This window comes from Melanotaenia boesemani, chromosome 20 (assembly GCF_017639745.1).
Source record: "Melanotaenia boesemani isolate fMelBoe1 chromosome 20, fMelBoe1.pri, whole genome shotgun sequence".
Classification (NCBI taxonomy): domain Eukaryota; kingdom Metazoa; phylum Chordata; class Actinopteri; order Atheriniformes; family Melanotaeniidae; genus Melanotaenia; species Melanotaenia boesemani.
The window spans coordinates 10,054,054-10,074,204 of record NC_055701.1 but is presented as its reverse complement, the minus strand read 5'-3'; the positions used below and the strand labels follow the sequence as shown (position 1 = coordinate 10,074,204).

The 20,151-nt window shown below is 38.6% G+C and overlaps 1 protein-coding gene across 1 annotated transcript in view; it reads right to left on the bottom strand.

The window, feature by feature from the left end:
• Window positions 1-19,101, bottom strand: part of dlgap2a (discs, large (Drosophila) homolog-associated protein 2a) — a 52,134-nt gene extending 33,033 nt beyond the window's left edge. The window contains exons 1-2 of the mRNA XM_041972887.1: window positions 17,942-19,101; window positions 8,660-8,874 (exon numbers count right to left, since the gene is read on the bottom strand). Of these exons, the coding sequence (XP_041828821.1) occupies window positions 8,660-8,874; window positions 17,942-19,027 (1,301 nt within the window). The 5' untranslated portion in view covers window positions 19,028-19,101. The remainder of the gene's footprint in view (window positions 1-8,659; window positions 8,875-17,941) is intronic.
• Between the last annotated feature and the right edge of the window lie 1,050 nt (window positions 19,102-20,151).

Sequence of the window (20,151 nt, the reverse complement as noted above, 5' to 3'; positions counted from 1 at the left end):
GCTTTCATGCTGTCAGGGAAAGGACTCTTGCAGAGGTTTAGTGAGTCCTGATGCAAAATGTGGTTGCTGTTTGCTCATCATGTGAAATCAGAAATTATTCAAATCAGTCAAAACAAAATCTTATGCTAAAAAACAGTGAAAATGTTTTTGTAACAATCCCGTTTTACAAGGAAATCAGAACACTGGGTAGATTAACAGTGCAAATTAAGCTCCTTATCTCACTACTGTCTTTAGCAAACTGTCCAAAATTTCTGTGTGTAATTAAAGAATAAGATTAGTGTGAACTTTGTTATGGGAGTGGCATCGCCAACAACAAAGACTTGCTGGTTGTAAAGAAAAGAGGAAGAGGCAGAGACAAAAAGTAAGGAGAACCCACACAAGTTGGTAAAATCATGGATTCACCTCCTACACTTAAACAGCTAGTCAGAAGATCTCTCTGGTTTACAAACATGTCACAGATTCAACATGAATTGTCTAAAAATAATGCAGACAGAATCTAACTGTGCAGTGTGTTACACACCAAAAAGACAAGAGAGAAACATTTACTGATGGCAGATTGTCAATCCCTACTGTTGTTTGTCCTTCAAACAGCTCAATATGCAGCTTCCCTTCCTGCAAGTTGGCTATTACTCAGGTAAAGCCCACTCAAAACCTCATGACCAGGACAGACATGCAACAGTTTGCTAGCTTGGCCCGGTTGTCACAAAACGGATCACAGCAGCTCAGATCGTGACACACACACACAGGGTGATTTCTATACTATACCTCTTGCAGAGGTTTAGTGAGTCCTGATGCAAAATGTGGCTGCTGTTTGATTTCTATACTATAGTAAACATATACTTTATATCTAACCTTTAAACTTCTGTATATCCTGTTTGAGCCATGTACCAAAACATCAAGATGGTTGTAATCATTTGGAGCAAATAATCAGGTAAAGTGATAGAAACAGAAAATCAAGCCTAGCTATGCATGATGTGTCTTTATCAGCCACAAATCGATGAAGTGGAATTCTGCCCTGACCTTGAGAGCTCAGAGATATGCTCACGCACAACACAAAGCTAATCAAATAAGCAACTACTTTATGTTAAATCAGAAATTATCTCAAGCTTTGCCAGTATTAGCTCTGATTAATCACAGCCATGCAAGAAAGCAATCATTCTGCACAACAACAACAAAAAAAAGAGGGGAGTTATTTATGAAACTGACAAAAATTAGTGTGATTGATTGGCTTGTGTGATTACACATCCGGTCACAGTCACTCAAAGAGACGTTAGCAGAGATGAATGTCAAATGGCGATACTCTTCTGTGCATGTGTGTCAGCACAACCTGTTATCAAATGTGACACATGATTGACTCATAATCCTAATGGCTAATAGGGAAGTTTGCCACATGTCACTGTGTTCATCATCATTAATATGATGCTTAAACATCCTCAGCAGGTCCAACCAGAAAAAAAAAAACAAGAGTATATCACAGCTGATGGCCTTGCAGCTTACAGAACCAGAGTGCATGTGGGTTGAAGTTGGGTAAATGATTGTTAATTAAAACATATATCAACATCTCCCTTTACTTCAAGTACACAGGCTGTTCCAGCTCAGCACACCTGCGACTGTGATATGTTCTTTGTTGATGAGATATACAAAGACCCTGTCAATCGGGAGAGTGACAGAGAGCTTGAAAGAGGGAAAGATGGAGGGAGGTGACAAGACTTGACAGCCTGTTCTCACTTAAACATGATTTGCTTCAGGGAGTCGCTGCTGTCAAATTTGTGTTGGGCCTATCAGAACCGCAGAGGGACATCAAATTGCTAGGGGTGCTAAGGAAATCCGACCTACGACACTTCTGTCTTCAATCTAATCTAATTCCATCCAAACAAGCCCAATGAACCATGACAGAATAAGAACTCTGATGTCAGGTGGCACTGGCATCTCTGCTTTTAATACAGGGAAGTCAAAACAGTAACAGGTACGGTCCACAGCAGGAATAAGAGTTGGAAAAAGGCCCAATTTTTGCCCAACAATGGGTCTGGACAATGAAGTGATGAGAGAGGGTTTTAATCCAAGTGAGTGATCTGAACAACAACAATTCTTGTCAACAGTGAACGCAACCTCCACCTCTCTCCAAAAAACCTTGGCATTTCTTTGGCTTCTTTCTTTTTTAGTATTTTTTGGCACTGAAAATTTTGAAAACTGATTTGATAAAGGTTAAAGCATGTTAAGTTAAGTGTAACTATAGTAAACATAGTTAAACTTCTAAATTTCTAGTTAGACCTTAATCAATGAAACAGAGTTGTAGATATGAGTCAGAGTTACATGGTCTTGAGGTAAAAGCACAAAAAGTGTGTGGCATAAAGTGTGCTTTACAAGAGAGAATTCTTGTAAGAGTTATGAGGAATTACAGCAGGAACTGTTGATTGCCATAATTTAACCCAAAACAATTAAAATCTTAGACAAAATGAAGACAAAACATTTGTTGAACAAAACCAAGATGATTGCAAGAGCCAAATCGTGGCCAAAGGTACAAGGTATGTCATTTCTGACATTAGTGTGAAGATGTGTTGCAGGCTCTGGTAGTTGTGGTTGAACAGTATGAAATGTACACACACCATCGTCTGCTTGTCTGATACCATGTGTGCAACATAAGTATGTACTGTAGATGGTGTGTATTGTATATTGTAGTATATTGTGTAGTCCTGTCATATTGTGTGTATGTGCATTATGTCTGAGATTTTTCAGTGGTTTATGTTTATGTTTATGTTTATGTTTATGTTTATGTTTATGTTTATTGAGATCCCCATTAGCGTCAGCAGCATGCTGCATCAGCTATTCTTCCTGGGGTCAGTTTACAGTAGAAAAAGTGTACAATTTACATTTTTACCAGATTACAAATTAAATATTAAAATAACATTTTGATCATCTTACATTTTCGACTAATACACTATTAATTCACATACACAATTTATACATTAATTTACAATGTAGGCATTCTTATCTTTTATATTATCATACAAAAACACACTCGCACATTATTCAGTTTAAATCTGATTATTTTTATAGTATATTATCAGTTGCTTTTTAAAACAATAAGCAGTGCATTGTTGTATAATATTTTGTGGTAGTGAGTTCCACTCATGCATGGCTCTAAACATCACTGTACGTTGGCTTAAACTGGTTTTACATTTTGGTAGAGTGAAACACAGCCCTACTGCGTGCCTTGTTGAGTAATTATGTATTTTAGCTAAAAGGAAGTTTCAGGTAAAACATAGATGGTATTTTTGTCATAATAATATTATTTAAAAAATTAATCAGTGAATTCAACCATCTATCCTTCACCCATAACCAGGGTTAGGATGAGCCGATTTTTTTAGCAACATTTGTCATAAAACCACATTTCAGAGCAACACGTGCTGCTTTGTTTTGATGATGATGTACATGTGTGCAACTTTCATGAGGATATATTTTGTTGTGCAAACATTGCGGACGTGGTGCAAAACAAATTTCAGACATGTTTTTTTTAAAATAAAGATGTATCATATCAAATCATTTATATGATATGATATAATATGATATGATATGATATAACTTTTGTGTTTCATGTGGTGTAAAAATGACACGGCTCATCAAGTTATACCAAACTTGCAAGATTGAAGTTGCATCATAATTTTGGGCAGATTTGCAGCATCAATGATAAACTCAATTCCAAAATCTATCTTTTGATGATGATGATGATGATTAGACTTTATTAATCTCACAGTGGAGAAATTCACTCGTTACAGCAGCTCTTATTACAGAATAAAGTGCAGAAAGCAGACAGAATAGACAAGACAGAAGAGACAAGTAAAAAATGCTATTAAATAATTATTAAGAAAATGCATAATATATATGGTTTGGTTTGGTTTTGAGATAAACAAAAACCTAAGCTTATTAATTGAGCGGTGTGGCATTGTCCATTTAGTCTGTCTCACTTAGTGTTCCACAGTAATGTGCCAGGAACTTGCTGAAATTGGTAAACATGGGACATTTCTTTGACGTCATTGTATTGTATTGTAATAGGAAAGAATGCCTTCGTGGCTCTGCTAATTTGACTCCTGAGGAAGGCACAGTGTCTTTTTTGAGTGCGTAGCAGCTGGAGGACAGCTAAAACTGTGTTGAACTCTGTCTTCTGCCATTGTGTACTATCAGAAATGCTACAGAGAAACGCACAGGGGGATGGATATTCTCCAATATCAGTCTGTCAAGTTTAACAGTCTGGTTTAGAGGACATGCCATCATGGCATCATCCTCTGAGTGGATTTGCTAGACTATCGGGAGTCTTTAGTAATGGCACTCTTGGGAACACTCCTAGCTTTTGAAATTAAAGGACCAACAAACCTTCTTCAGACTCAATAACATTGACTGAATAGACTCAGAAGCAAGCCACACATTCTGAGCCATACTGCGCACCTTCAGTAGAGCCTCTTGGTAACCACATACAGAACCACTTATTGAAAGTGGCCTACAATAACAACAATTTATATCCCTTCCTGCTGTTGCATCCTCATAAATCATTCACTTTTTATCACTATTCAGAATAGATAATGAGGGGAAGCTTTACAAGGTGTGGAAAAGTAGGATACATTACTGTGGCTAAACTATACTTTTCAAAATAATCTGAGCGCATTTAAGAAGCCAAACAATTGCATCCTCTTTGACAGATATCATTATGTTCCTCCTTGATCACAGTCTGTGATATTTAATTTGTTATCAAGCAAGCCTGGATATCTAGCTTATTATTATAGATCTATAAGGGGACTATTTGTTAGTAATAGCTGGTAACTGGACCTTTACAGTCCTGCTCATTCTCCTTTTACCCTGCAAAGAGACGCCAGAAACAGAACCAGAAAATGTTCACCACTTTTCATGCAGAGGCCTTTTATGAGGGTGAGGTTAACAGAGAATATTACTGGTACTGTCGATATTACCCACTGTGGCTTTAATAATTCAAGGGAAAAAAGGCATTATGCATGACAAAATCTAAAAAACCTTTGCTGAATGGGAATGAACACTGTGCCAGCAGCCTGATGAGTGCTCCGACTAGGATATGGCAATATGAGTGAGGGACTCATCAGCGTTAGTCAGAATGTGTTATCTAGTCTCGTACTGACATCAAATACTGCAACTACGTGTCTGTCACAGGCCACACTCTACAGTGAGGTCAGACGCAAGGTCATCTTTGCATAATGTCTGCAATTTAAGTCAAATTATTGCTCTGCAGTCAGGTGCAGCCCTGAAGGTGTGTGGGGAAATCTTCCACACATCCCTGCCTGGGTAAAAGAAACTGCATAAAAGAAGAAATATATGTTTATGTTATACTTCAGTAATAGAAACCTAAGTCTTAGCTATAGTCTTTATAGAAACAATCCTGGTAGTCATATCTATAAGTTTTCTTCTTAGTTAGTCTATAAAATGTATTGTTGCGACTGATTCTGGTGTCAAATGAGGATCCTCATACATATTAACCCATACCTCACATCTTTTATTCGCTCTGCTCTCAGGTTTTCAAACTCAGACAATAATGAATTTAAATTCAGTTTGTGATCATTTCTTACATGAAGCACATGCAATAATGTATGTTTATGATCTGTTTTAATTGCTGCCTGTTTTTAGAATGTTATTAATCATCTTATTGGGGTAATCATGCTGGCCTCCAAGTTGTGTGATTGTGGATAAGCTGCAAATGAATGGCCCTTCTCTGGTCAATAAAGCTGTTCGAATCTGACTTCTTTTTGGATGATCAGCTTGAGAATGTGCTTTACAAAATTTGCCGTTTGAGCACTGGTTCAGGATTGGTCAATGGGAATTCCTTTTATTAGAACAGCTTTTTCTTTTTCCCCACCTCCCTCTGATCCAATCTAAGCAACAGCTGCTTCTCCTCCTGGTTCAAACCTTCCTCAGATTGTCACTATGTGGTGGCTGTGAATTCATCTGTACAGCTCACTTTCTTAAGACGTGTACTGTGCAGAGCTGTAGTCCAGTGGTTCCCAACCTGGGGTCCAGTATACCCTAAGGGGTCCCCTAAAGAGCACATGGGGCCCCGATGTTTTGAACATTCAGAGCCATTGTGATTAATGTCCACACATTATCCCTATTTTAAGAAGAAGAAGAAGAAGAAGAAAAAAAGTAAGGTTATATGTCAACGCAACTTTGGCTTTATTGAAGGACAGTACTCAGCCAGAATACATGATTTATGGTGTGAATCTCACTTTTAGAAGCATAAAAAGAAGCATGTTTTCAGCACATTGTTGTAATGCACGTGTCAGCTATGGAAAGTATTATCCTGCATAGTTTGGTTAATAGCTGTTTCTTTGTGTTTGAGTTACCATGGTGGGGCAAGAGTTATTTTACTAGGGTAGCAAAGGCATAGCAAAAGGTTGTGGAGCCCCAAGTGGCACTGGGTTATGAGGGGTGTTATCCACTTTAGTTAGTTTTGAGTCTTTGTTTAATTATTGTTAGCCATTTTGTTTTCCACTGTGTGTGTTATTTGGTTTGGCCAAACCACTATATAAGTTAACCTCCTGTGTCATTGTAGTAGGTCAGTTTCCTCAGTTTGATTTCTTTAAGTTACACTTTTGAGTATGTTAATATTAAGTTGACCTCTTATAGGCTGGCTGGTTTATTTATTCTTTTGGATTTTTGTATTCATTTTGGGTCAATAAAAATCCAGTTTTTGTAATTAATTTCTTTGTCCTCAATGCTTTACTGCTTGGTCGCTGACACTGAGATGTAACAATCTTTCTCTCACTGTACATCTACTTTATATTTGATCTCCTCTAGCAACATTAAAAATCCCTTTGTCAAGCTTCTAGACACAAACAGAAGAATAAATAGATAAATTAATAATCAATAGTTTTTCAGGGCTGATGTTTACTTTAACATTACTTATTTAAACAAAGGGATCCCACAACAGTCACCAAATTACTAGAAACCATTTGTACTTACGACCATCAACAAACTTTATAACCAGTCAGGTCTTCTGCTTTTAAGCTCAGTCAACGTATCTTAAATGGATTATTTCAGCTTAAAACTGAGCTGGTAAAAAATGTTCAATATACAAGCAGCAAGACAAGTAAAAATATTGCATTTTTAAAGGGCAGGTGTGCAATATATTTTATAATGTCACATTATCAAAATCGACCCACAACTCTGAGCTGTAATTACTGTTTTCACATTCTGCTGTGAACACAGAGGAAAAGGTTCCTGGAAGAGAAAATAAAAATGAATTTTGCTTTTTGCCAATTTATAAAAAGGAAATAAAAAAGAAACACTCTTGATAGTATGAATCTGCTGCATAGAATGAACTAAATGCAACAGCTATATTAAAATAACAATAGTTTCATTTATAGATTCAAACTTGAAGAAAATAAACATCAACAAACTGCTGGAAATAATGACCAGAACTGAGTCTAACATGTAAAAAACTGTTTTTGGTGCCAGCAGTAATTGATACACTCTACTACTGCATATTTAAGTAAAGTGGGGACAAAATGAATGGAAAAAAGATGAAAAAGGATGTGAGGTACTATAAAAGGTAACAGAATTATAAAGCAGAGACACAGTAGAAAAATTACAACCCAGTTAAAGCAGCACATTTTAACAAAAAAAAACAACAAAAACAAAACAAAACAAAACAAACAAACAAACAAACAAACAAACAAACAAACAAACTTCTGACTCAAAGCAGTGACCCAAACACAGTTAATTCTGTAGAGTCCAACAGCTGCATCTAATTATAGTACAATTGACCTTGCACATACAACAATTTGGGAAAAAACATAATTTGAATACATGTTCATCATCAAAAACCTTTTGGATAAAAGTGAAGCTGTTACTGAATGTTCTCTTTTATTAAAATTTATTCTAACCCGCTAGATTTGTGAGTGCTGTAATCATAGTAACCTTTCTTGTATCTCTCCATAACAAGGTGCTTTATTTTATGATGTTGTCATCAGCTTGTCTCATCATGTAATCCTCTTAGTGTTTTCTTCGTCTGCTCTGTTATCAAAACACAAGCCCTCTGGTTCCTCATAGTAAATTGGGATGCATCCCAGAAGAAAGTGCTGAGTGCTTTCTTTCAGCCGATGTGAATACCCATAAAGGAATTCTAATGAGTTGTGGTGGAACCATGCATGAAACATAAAAACCCCCAATCTGAATCTTTAAGTAGGAAAGTATTAGTGTGCAAGTTCTCTGTTTTCAGGATGTTCAGAGATTGTTGACATAAATTGCAATCTGTGATGGTTTTAGAAGTTTTTTAGATTACCTCATCACTCCATTTATCTTTACTTTAAATTGTTTAATTTCCTCTTTGGTACCCCCTAGTGGTACAATGAAAACATTACAGTGCCCAGTTTACATCCCAGTGGAATCCCATCCAATGTGCACAGAGGAAACTACAGATTTTTCTGTTTTGAACATATAAAAGCAGAAACTGACAGATTAAATAATCAAATAAGTATCCTACTGATGGTTATGGTGTAAAAAAGTAAATGGGCATGAACACTCTTGAGGCCAATCTTGTTCACTTTGTGCCAACACCGGAGGCAATAGTAATGCATAAACAAGGACAAGCAAAAAAAAAAACAGACCAAACTACCGATGTTTGACTTAGCGTGTGCTATACCTCTGAGAGTCCAGCAGGTCCCTGGGTCTGATAATGGCCTTGACCAGTGCGTTGGGCCGCACCGACTTCTGAGGTGATGTCTTTGGGCTGGAGTCTGACTCTCCACTTTCCTCATCGCCCATGGCTTTAACATAGCTGCTGCTCCGCATTCGCCGACAAGGGATCTCATCATCTTTCCCACCACCAGGATAACCCCCCCACTCATCCTGGGGCACCTGATTAATAATAGAAGAAAAGGACAAATGCAAAGTTGGCTTATGTATCCTTAAAAGTGATGGTGTATATATATATATATACACACACACACATATATATATAAGCTAATTATACATTAGCCATGCTTAAGCACAGTCACCATGCAATCTATAATCACATTAAAGGGCTAAAATTTCTCTTAGCTCAAAGATTATCATCTTAATTCAGCTACATTAAACAATGTAATCTAATATCACCATCCAAAAAACCCAAAAACAAACAAACATGTAAAGCAGACCAACAAAAAACTTTAATTTTTTAGTTATTTGTTGCAGCATTGCTGCCTTTGATGAGCACCTCAGTAGAAACTGTACATGTGGGACAATTGTTTCTTTCCTCTTAAGTATGGAGTCATTTTGAACACACATCACAACCTTGACGTAGCTTCTGCAACTACTCAATATTAATTTCTTTTACCTGGTTTGGGTAGAGAACAGACTGTTTGAACTGCTGTAGTGAATTTAGCTGGGCTGTTAAACAGGATTTCTTACAGACAACAGCTTCAGACCAAAGAAAATTTGTACCTTTGCTCACCTTGTTTTAGCGATTGCACCTGCCATCACAACAAGACAGGCAGAGTGCATGCTGCAATTTTCCTCCACTCGTTAAAGCAGGTAATTAAATATAAGGCGTAAGCTTCATCATTATCCCATTGCAAGTGAGTACAGGGAGTCAGTTGCACCGTCTGTCTTCACTGCATATGGCTGTAGAGTTAGCAGGAAGATGGATCATCTTCCAGGCAGGTCTAAGAGTGGAGATCAATGCACTGATATAAGGCTAATATTTTTATTATTGGAATCAATGTCAAGGAGGGCACATGTAACTGTTAACAAAAAGTAATATAAATACATATTATGTGGAGCAAATGATTTTTTTAGTCATAATCATACTGCAAAGGAACAATATGAGTCCATTATGGCACATGCTATTACACCACACACAGTAATGTCATATTATTTTAATAAGTTTCTCTGTGGGCTAGATTTCCCCCTCTATAACAAACCAATATTGATGGTTTTGCAATGCCATTGCACATAATACCACAATTACTCCTGACATCTCTTTGTCTTACTCACTGCCTCACACACTCATTTTACTGTCATTAAAGGAGCAGAGCTGACTTACAACAACAGCTTAGTCAGGAACCCAGCTTAGCTTACACAAACCCTTACACACAGATGCAGAAACCACCCGAAGTCTTACAAATGCACTCTGCTGATTGTCTCCAACTGCTAGAAGCTTGGCTTGCTCATGCACTCATAAAATATGACATTGTCAGTAATCATTAAATTCTATGTGGTAGTTGAAGTCTTCCCTGACGCTATACTCGTTTGTCACTTTAACATTCTGGCAAGCAGATCAGACCCACAGCAGTTAAAATGCCCCCTCCTCTAGTTTATTAAGTTAAATCTTACTCATGTCTATATGTCTTCAGTTTTATAACTTTGGATCAGAGCAGCAGTTACACTTGTTTCAAAACTACCCCAAACCACTATGGATAATTAAATATTGGACAAATGTATTTCATTTATTACACTAATGATGTGTTTTCCGTATTCCACCCGTGACTAAATCACTTTTTACAGGTTCACAGTGAGCTGTGTGTCAGCAGATCGTCTGTGGCAAATGTCAGGAGGAGATAGGCCACGTTCAAATGTCACTGATGCATCAGACACATGACTCCTAACTGTTTTCTTATGCAAATGTGCACTGAAATGCGATTGTTGTTCAAAAGAAAAATAAAACAGATTTGATCTATGAAATGTCTCCTAAAGGTAAAAACACCCTTTTAATATGAGAAAAACATTAAAAGCTTCTTATGTTTTTAAATGAAAAGACATAAAATTGAGCAACAACACAAAGGATATCCACACACTGTACCAGCTCTGATAGAAACAAGTGTTAAATCAACCAAAATGTCTAGAATAATGGATCAGTTGTAGCCTTATTGCACCCAATATTTGCTCAATTACAGACTGATGGGATTTTAATTAGTCTTTGATATTTTTAGGTCATATTTATGTTCTACAAATAGCACTGAAGAAGATCTGATTTAAATGCAAAGTCATAGCATTACAACACAGGAAACAGCATTAGCAAACAGTGTGTATACACATCACAAAAGTACAAGCTAAAAATATAGCAAAGTGCAAAATGGTCATCCTCTAGACATGCATGGATGAATTAAACTTACTTTTATGGTTTTTATCAGGAACATGCACTGAACATGGACATGCTCAAATCCATTAGGACTCAAACACACACTCAAACACACACTGATAAGTCATTTATCTCCCCTCCTACGACAGCCAAACACCATCTACCAAATGGAGTCGATGGGTTAATTAAGTCTTGGAGGGGTTTGATATTTTTAGACATCTAATTAATGAACGGAACGCCAGAGGACAAGCGCAAGCTGTGGTGAGATTTGTTTAATTTGGATTCGCTGATAAACCGTGTAGATTGGAGGGTGTCTCCCCGTGAACAGTGGGCAAGATAGTATGCTGCTTACTGTTGTGGAAGCACATAAATCATCTGAGTATTCCAAGTAAAGCTGAAATGTGTCACTGGAATGTTTTCAGACACTTTCAAGTTTTCTCTTCTCTTTTTTTAATAACATCACATTTTCTTCTGCTAATTTACATAATTATGAACACTTTCAACTCAAATCTGCAGCCTCCTATTTCTATTATATGTCATAAAGCTGCTTTTAAAACCTGACAGAAGTCCCCCTTAGCCTAATGAATGAAATGGGCATTACTAAAAAGGTGCTCATCTTTCTACAGCAGGTGTCATAGTTGATTGTGAGTGTCAGCGTAAAAACCAAGCCATATGGGGTTGAAAGAACCATCTGTGCTCAGATCTGAAGAAAGGTAGAAAAAGATTTTGAATTAGAACAAACTGAGTCTGAAACATAATATTTGAACGTTTTTGCTCACTAATCTACAGACTGTTAGTAAGGGAATCTATTGTCCTAAATAAAGACGTGATAGGTCCTCTTTTGTTTTTTTTCTTGGCAGTGACATAAAGCTCCTTGTGGATGTGATCAGTTCTGTGAGAGTTGTGTGAAAATTCACAGTCCAAGTGTGAAGTTTTATAATAAAACTTAAATTTTCACAACAGAACATTGGAATTATTTTAATCAACTGGATACCATCCAGTTATTGAGAGGTGTCTTGAGGGGAGAAAATCATGTTGACGAAGGCTTTTTCCACACAGACTAAGGGTATGACTGCAACTCTTATTATGCGTCCGAGCAATTTTGGCATTTCAGCATTGCCAAAAAGATAACCCAGGTGAACTGGCTGACTGGAATGTCATGAATATCCAGATAGTGCAGACTAGAAATGTGTGCCTACCTTTAAGTGCTTTGATCTGTGTCCATGCAGACTGAGTGTGCTTGGTGTTGCCACGAGGCAAAGCTCCTGCAGTGCAGCAGTGCATTTCATTGATTAACTCTGCAGCTCTACCTATACACCCACGAAGAAACATAAGTCACGGCTATTAAGTGAAGAAATAGAGTGAGGTAGACAGAGACTGAGAGGAAGCGATGATATGGTGGGGGTACAGTATAGAAAGATGGAGAAATAGTTGAGACAGAGAGTATGGAGACAGAGTTAGAAAGCTCTTACAGCTCTTCGATCTCTCATAAAATTGCTTGGACATGCTGTGTGGGAACATGCTGTCTATTTTATTCTCTCTTAGCCTGAACACCTAACACAGTCCAACCACTCACATTTCATCTCTTTCACTCTTACATCCACCTGTATGTCATTAGGAGGTGTGTATGGTAATCTTTTCTATTTTATTGAGACTTAATGGTATGTAATGGAAGTGTAAACAGACATACTCTATAATAAAGCAAAAGGAAGTCAGAAGTCTTCTTCATTTTTTGACTATAACAGTGTTGGAGCTCATACACTAAACCAATCGCTCCAAAAAATGCCAAAGCAAGTTCTGAGACTAACGCCTCATCTCCACACAGCTTTTTTTGTTGACGTAATTGGGCTATACTTTTTATTGTCCCTTTTTCTCAATAATGCATGGCAAGAAGTTGGAGTTGGCCAGTGAGGTGTGTGGGCACTTTTCCATTGATCTGTGAACCTCTTTGCAAACTGCAAGCAACCAGCTCAGTTCAGTCAAATGCTAATAGCTAAGTATTACTTGGAGCTTTTCATAAAAGACAGCTAACACTAGCATTGCTAAAAAGTGTTGATCTTTTCTCTGGGGCTTATTATTTTCTTAAGTGTGTTGTTAAATTAACTTGTATAACATATCTGAAAACCTTTAACCTTTCCACAAAATACTAAAAGGACAGGACAGAACAAACTGTCCAGTTGAAAAACCAACAGTTTAAATAGATTAAGTGGTTAGGACAGTGATGATGAGTGATTATTTCAGAGAAAAAGCTTAGAAATTCATGATTTTGGTTCACCGGATAAAGCTGAACATCGTCAGCATAATATCCATAACAAATGCTGTGACACTACTCCTGCTGTCTAAGGCGATATCCTTGTCAAGCTCTGTTAGCAATTTGCTGACAACGAAGCACCGTCAGCTCATTATGATGAAAGCTGGCACAGGTGCTCGGTCCTCCATCTTCCTTCAGCTGACATGCATCCCCATCTTCTATTGCACCTTGAAGACCTCCATCCTGAGCAAGAAAATCTAAATTCAAGCTTGCACATTTTCTTCTTTACTCTTTGCTGCTAAAACAATATAGATGCATGGAGGAAGAAGATCCATAAACACAGGGAACAAAAATAAATAAATAAATAAATCAAATAAAAAAATCAAGCTTTATATAATAAATATATGTAAATACTACAAATTTTCCAAATTTAGTCCTTCTGACACTATAATGTTAAGACATTAATATACAGTAGTGCATGAAAATGCTAATAAAGCTGCAAACATGGCTATTAAACCCCTCAAGAATTAGGATGCTGTTGTCAGTGATTTAGTTTGGGAGAGCAGTAGCACACACCTACACACACCCAAACCTACACACACACACACTCACACACAAATGACAATTAAATGGTAATATCCGCACAAACTTCATGAAGAATTAAAACAGACTTTTGGTGTGAGATAATAAAACATAAATATGAGCCTTTTTTTATGCATGAAGGGTCTGCAAAGTTAAAAGCTTAAAGTCTCTGGCTGCTCCTGGACTGTATGAAATGCCTTGTTTACTGTCCTGGATTTTCTTTCCTGGACTTGGCAGCATTTACAGATAATACATTGGCATAAATAGTATAATAAAAGCAAACGTAAGTTGAGATAACTCAAATAAAGAATAAACATCTGTCTGAAATCTACCTTTTATTCCCAGTTCAGCTTACAAATCAGAGATGGGGATTTGCAAACAGTATGGTGTAAAAGCCTGTTCTATCAGTACATAAAGCTAACTAAATAAACATGATACAGCCAGTTTAAAAACTGAGTTATTTGGATTCTCAGGGAGCAGAGGTTCAACGCAAGCAGGTGTGTCACTTGTTTTTCATTACATCACCAGTTTTGTTCGTGCTACTTTGCACTTCCCTTTTGTAGTAAAATTAGCAGCCTCTCAAGCTTCACCTTCAGCAAGTCAACATGGCAATTAATAAGCTAATTAAATCTCACAGCAATGCCCTGTCTGCAAAACTATCAAAGGCTAATCTTCCCTTTGTACTGCACTGTATTCAGAGAGAGAACAGACTTGTGTTTGCTAAAACTTAATCAGGGCTGAGGGTTGTCAATAAGGCACAGTTATTGTGTTCTAAAGTTATGTTCTTGGCCCACGGATACTTATAGAGCACAGGTAATCCACACATCTACACAGGTACATGCAGGTGTTTAGGGAAGGGTTCAATAAAGCTACTTTGTGGGAATGACAGGGAGGGATGGCTAATGTCAGATCTGATTCCCCAACATTTGTCATTTCAGGAAGGAAGAAGCCAATATTAATTTTCAGTTCATTGATCTCTCATACATTATCACAAACACACACACAGAAATGCACACTGACACATCAGTAAAGAAGTTTCTCTGTTTGCAATCTCATACTTTTAATAACACAGCAGAAGTTTTTCATCCTCTCTGTCATCAGCCAAGGACGCAAACAAGGTGACTAGCACATCAAACCATCTGGTGGGCGATAAAAAGAAATAACACCTCCCAACACACACACACACACACACACACACACACACACACACACACACACACACACACACACACACACACACACACACACACACATACACACACACACACACACACTCTCTGAATACTGTTGATGCTGTTACAGTGCAGACAGTTGTGGGTAGCACCAGTTCAGCAGCTGCAGGAAGTTAATACTTCCCAATGTGACCCTTCGGTGTGTGCAGAGTAATCTTCCTGACTATAGGCTCTATTTCTCTGCCTGACTGCTGTTTGTGATGAACAACAGCAGCATGGGGAGCAAAAACAGCCATCTCATTTACTTTGTTTCTTGCTTTCTCCGCTTCTGGGAGTATTTCAGTGCATCCACAGAGACAGAAACCTCAACTGTATACATCCCCAGCTCCCCTCTCTTTCAATACATCTTCTCTGAGAGGTCCCTGAGAGGGCATTGATTCTGTGCAGACTGGATTGATAACACTGAGCTAAATATAGCCCTGCGGCAGGGAGCAAGAGCAGAGGATATTTTTAGAAGTGTTTATAGTGCCGTGACTTGGACATCAGTTCAGCTGAATGACCAAATGGATGGAAGCAAGTAAGGGGTGGGGGCAGCCATCCACCCTGCCACTCTCTCATTGAGAGATTACTTTACTTACTGCGATTGCAATAAATTTAAGTGGTTCAATGCACCTCCTTTTTTATTCAACATGATTATCAATTAAGTTTAAAAATATGCCTGTCAAAATTGCATAACTTTCTGTTGATGTAAACTTAGACTGAGAGCTTCTTTTGGTTCCATTGGCTGATTTGAGTAATGCATTGGCTTTTCATTTATGACAGCCTGTAATCTATACAGCAAGCTCTCTACTTATACTATAGGACAGAGTTTCGGGATCTTTCGTTCTCATTCTGCTGAAGTGCTTACGCTATTTTGTCTGCAGGCGATACTTACATGATGTTATCAGATATCACATTGTTATGCATTTGCAGCTTTATTGTTACAAAATCTGTTTTGCAACTCTGCAGTGTTGCAAATTGGCATTTCAAAGTGTGCTTTCTTATTTTATATAGCCTTCAGCATGCACATAAAATCCATGAAAGGCTTCTATCAAAAGTGCTGACTCATTCTGAATTCTTTGCCAGCAGTGCTCCTGTAGAGTCGATCATGTAGGTTCTCAGACAAATACCCTTTCCTGAAGTGAAACCTATGCAAAAATTTATTAATTTATTAAAAGAAAAATGCAAAACAATGTCAAAATAAAGATTGATATCTTATTGTCATTCGGCCAACTGTTCCCCTCTGGCAGAGATCATCTACAGACATAATTGATTTATCCTGCTGTGGTAGTCCCTTCTCTTGCCAACCACATGCTGAACCATACCACAGGTTCACATTGTAATATTCAGAGCAGTGACAAAGAAAATAGTCTTAAAGTTGAATCAGAAATTCAGCTGAGATGAGCAGCTTTCCCTCCTCGACTGTTGACTGACACTGGCAAAAAAGAATAGTTTATGCCTTCAAAAGCGGGCTTTGGGACTCATTTTGTTTTACTGCCTCAGTGTCCCAGGTTCTCATGACTTTGACATTGTTGTAAATGGGCCAGTCGCGACTGGCGATAAAAGATTTATTTTGTGAGCTTGTGTGGTGGAGCGCAAAGCTCTATGAACAACAAAACAAAACCAGCACTACTTAATTCAGCTCTCTTTTTATTCTTGTAAGCAAATTTCTCAGTGACTCTGATTAAAGTCTATTATCTCACTAACAAGCAAGGAAAGCAGTCAAAGCCACTGCTAGCATCACATCCAGTTAAGTTTTTCATAACATTAAAGGGTGAACAAACTGAGAAACAGTCAGCAGTACATTAATAACAGTCTCCTTGTGTCCCTTTTCCTCATAAATGTGCTTCTTAAAGTGAAAATGTAGGTTGTCTGCCCTGTGGGCTGCTGTCACTGATTGTGGCCGTTTTGTTTATTCTTTATCATTTTTAATATTACTTTTTTAATTTCCCATTTCTTGTTCTGATTTTGTACACCATTTCTATGCAGAACACTCAAATTTCGCTGTGCCATGCACAGACTGATTCTAGTGCTGAGGCTCCAGGTCTTCATCCTCAGTCACTTGCCAGCTGCTGAATATTTCAACCAGGTTGGTCTGGGCCAACCCACTTTATCTTCTTTTTTTCTTCAAGCGAACGCCATGTGTCAGGATTTCTTTGTAAAAAAAATGGTTGAATTATCTTTACTTTCTCATTAGGCTGCTATTTCCTTATCAGGTTCATAAGTTTGTTCATCTTTGCCTTAGATCTGTGGCACTTGTGCACTTGAACACTGCGGTTGTGATTTTGATTGACAGGTGTAGATTAAATTCCGTTTGTAAAATGTACCCATGAGTTTGGTGCCCCTCACACATAAAACTTAAATATTTATATAGGAAGTAACTAATCAAATACAACCAATTTTCGATCAATATCATATCAGATACAAGCAGGTACATTGTATGGGTCATCTATTTTAGTTTAATACTAATTTTGCATTATGTAATTAATTTGTTTAACAGGGAAAGTAGATGTTTTGATGGAGGTGGGGCCCCACACTATACGTGGCAGTGCTTACAAAAAAGGTTGGATTGGATTGGGAAAAAAAAATTGGGTTTACAGTGCTCCATATTATCATGCTGCTGCTGAAATGGATGCTCAATTAATCCAGTTGCAGGATAAAACATGTCACTTCCTTAACTTGTCGTCAGGACCAATCAAACACCACAAAACCAAAAGCTTTAAAGATTTTTTAGAAAACACACAACATAAAAGAAAATACAACTAAATAAAAACTAAACAACATACAAAACACACACACACCTCAGAAATAGATCAAACTCACCTGTAGATAGTTGCATGGCCTACGGTTTGGTTTGAGGTCAGTGGGAGTCATGGGCTTCTCCAGGTTGAGAGAGGACTTCCTGTAGGCCTCCTTGGCTTGGCTGACTGTTAGCGTTGACCAGGAGCTCCTCTTCATAAACTTGCCCTCGGGTGCCATGTTTATGCTCTCACAAGCTGAGCACTTGACATCATTGTTGCTCTTGGAGGTCTTCAACGAAAGGTCTCCCGCCAGATGGCCGTGCATTGTGTCGGGGTAACAGTGGCTGATGTGGTCCACGTGATGCCGTGACATGACGCTCGGTGTCCTGTACGTGCTGTCACTATCCAGATTGTCATCTGAGCTCCACCAACCTCCAGAGCGCTGCTTGCCGCTGCCATCGGATTTGCGATCTTTGCTCTTGCTGCGTTTGCTGTGTTTGTGGTGGCCTTGGTGGTGGTGATGGTGGTGGTGCGAGCTGTCCCTGTGTGAGTCGCCTTTGGTGCCGTTCATCTTGGAAGAACCTTCCAGGGAGTGCGACTTTGTGAAGAGTTTCTGTACAGAGTGAACCAAGTGGCGAATTCGCCCGGGGCTTTCATTGCGCTGCTCTGTAGTTGTAGTTGTGGTGGAGGTGCGTTGGTACTGCAGTGTGTGGAAGCCATCCCGGTGCAGCGGCATCTGTTTCTCAAACTGGTCCAAAAGGTTTGCTGGGATTCGATTCATTTTGCCACTGCCACCATGTGAATGCGAAGATGAGCCACCATCATCTCGGGAATCTCTGCCACCAGAAGTGTTTCCACCGCTGTCCCGTGAAGCGCTGCCATAGTGCATGCGAGGAAAAGTGCTACTAGAAATTGAGTGATCTGTGGCTGAAAGGGACACCGGCATCATCATGCACTCAGAGTGGATGGAGCTCCGTGGGGAGCAGCGGTGGTGACTCTCAAGTGGGCAGCTCTCAGTGGGGCTAAGGAGATAGGAGGGAGACCGTGAGTCACCATGGTGGAGATGGTGGTCCAGGGAGTGGTCGCATTCAGCCAGGCCACAGGTGTGAGCAGAGGTGGGGGATGTGAGCTGGAGCTGGGTAGGGCGGCCACCGGAGAGACCCTTCATGTTCCTGGGTGGAGGGGAGTAGCTGTCCTCATCGAAGTACTGCGAGGGCGACCATGAATATTGCTGGTCTGTAAAAGATAAAAACACAGACAGAAAATAAAAAAAAGAATTTTCCTGGAAAAGAAATGTATTTCATACTTAATAAGGAGGGAAGAAAAAAAAAACATGCTATTTGGACAGTAAAAAAAAAAAAGAGGGTGTGAAATCTATTTCCCATCTAATTTTTTTCCTCTCTGATAAAGTGTTATATAGAATGAATAAAAGAGAGGGACAGACGACAGGTAGAAGCCCGCATTGCTATTCATCCAATGCAAAGTGAAATAATAGCCTATCACTCTGTAGTGCTGGTGTCATCCGTCAAAGCCCCGAGGAGAGCGCTGCTAAGTGTACGGCCAGATGGAGACCTTGAGAGGTGATCACCAATTGGCATTCCCTCCTCCTTCATTCTGTTGGTCATGTACCCTTAGATTAAAAACCAATTCTGTGATATGTCACCAAGGGCAAACATCCCAGAACTACATTCCAAGGTATTAAACTCAATCACAGCAGACGTTTGCTTTATCTTCATATCTACCACACTCTCTCCTCCCACTCTGATTTCAATGTCATCTCTTAAAGTCATCTTAGGATTTTGTCTCAATATGACTTTACATGACAAACAGTACCATCTTCAATTTATAAGCTATAAGCAACAGTGTTTAATGAGTATTCAAAGATATGAGTAGAAAACACATGGATCATTTTGACTTCCATCTTGTAGTTTTTTCTTTTACACTGTTTTCCATCAGAGACTGCATATTGGGGTAGGAAGGCTCACCCAGGTTTCATTTCAACTTGTATGCACCCTGTCTTGTAAAATAGAAAACAAACAGATGGAGCTAAGCTCACTTGCCTGCGAATGATACGCCTCATAAACTCATGCACTTGCACTCCCGATGTACCCCCATAAAGTGAAGGAGAGTTTTTATGGGCTTCAGTAGAAGCTACAGCAGGAGAGGCGAGGAAGACGAGAGGTTTTAGACACAACTGTAGCACTTTTAAAACGCATCAGTGTATTGACACTTCAGTGACTACAATAATATGTGATATTTGCCCTTTATATTTATATTATAGACTTTGTTTAT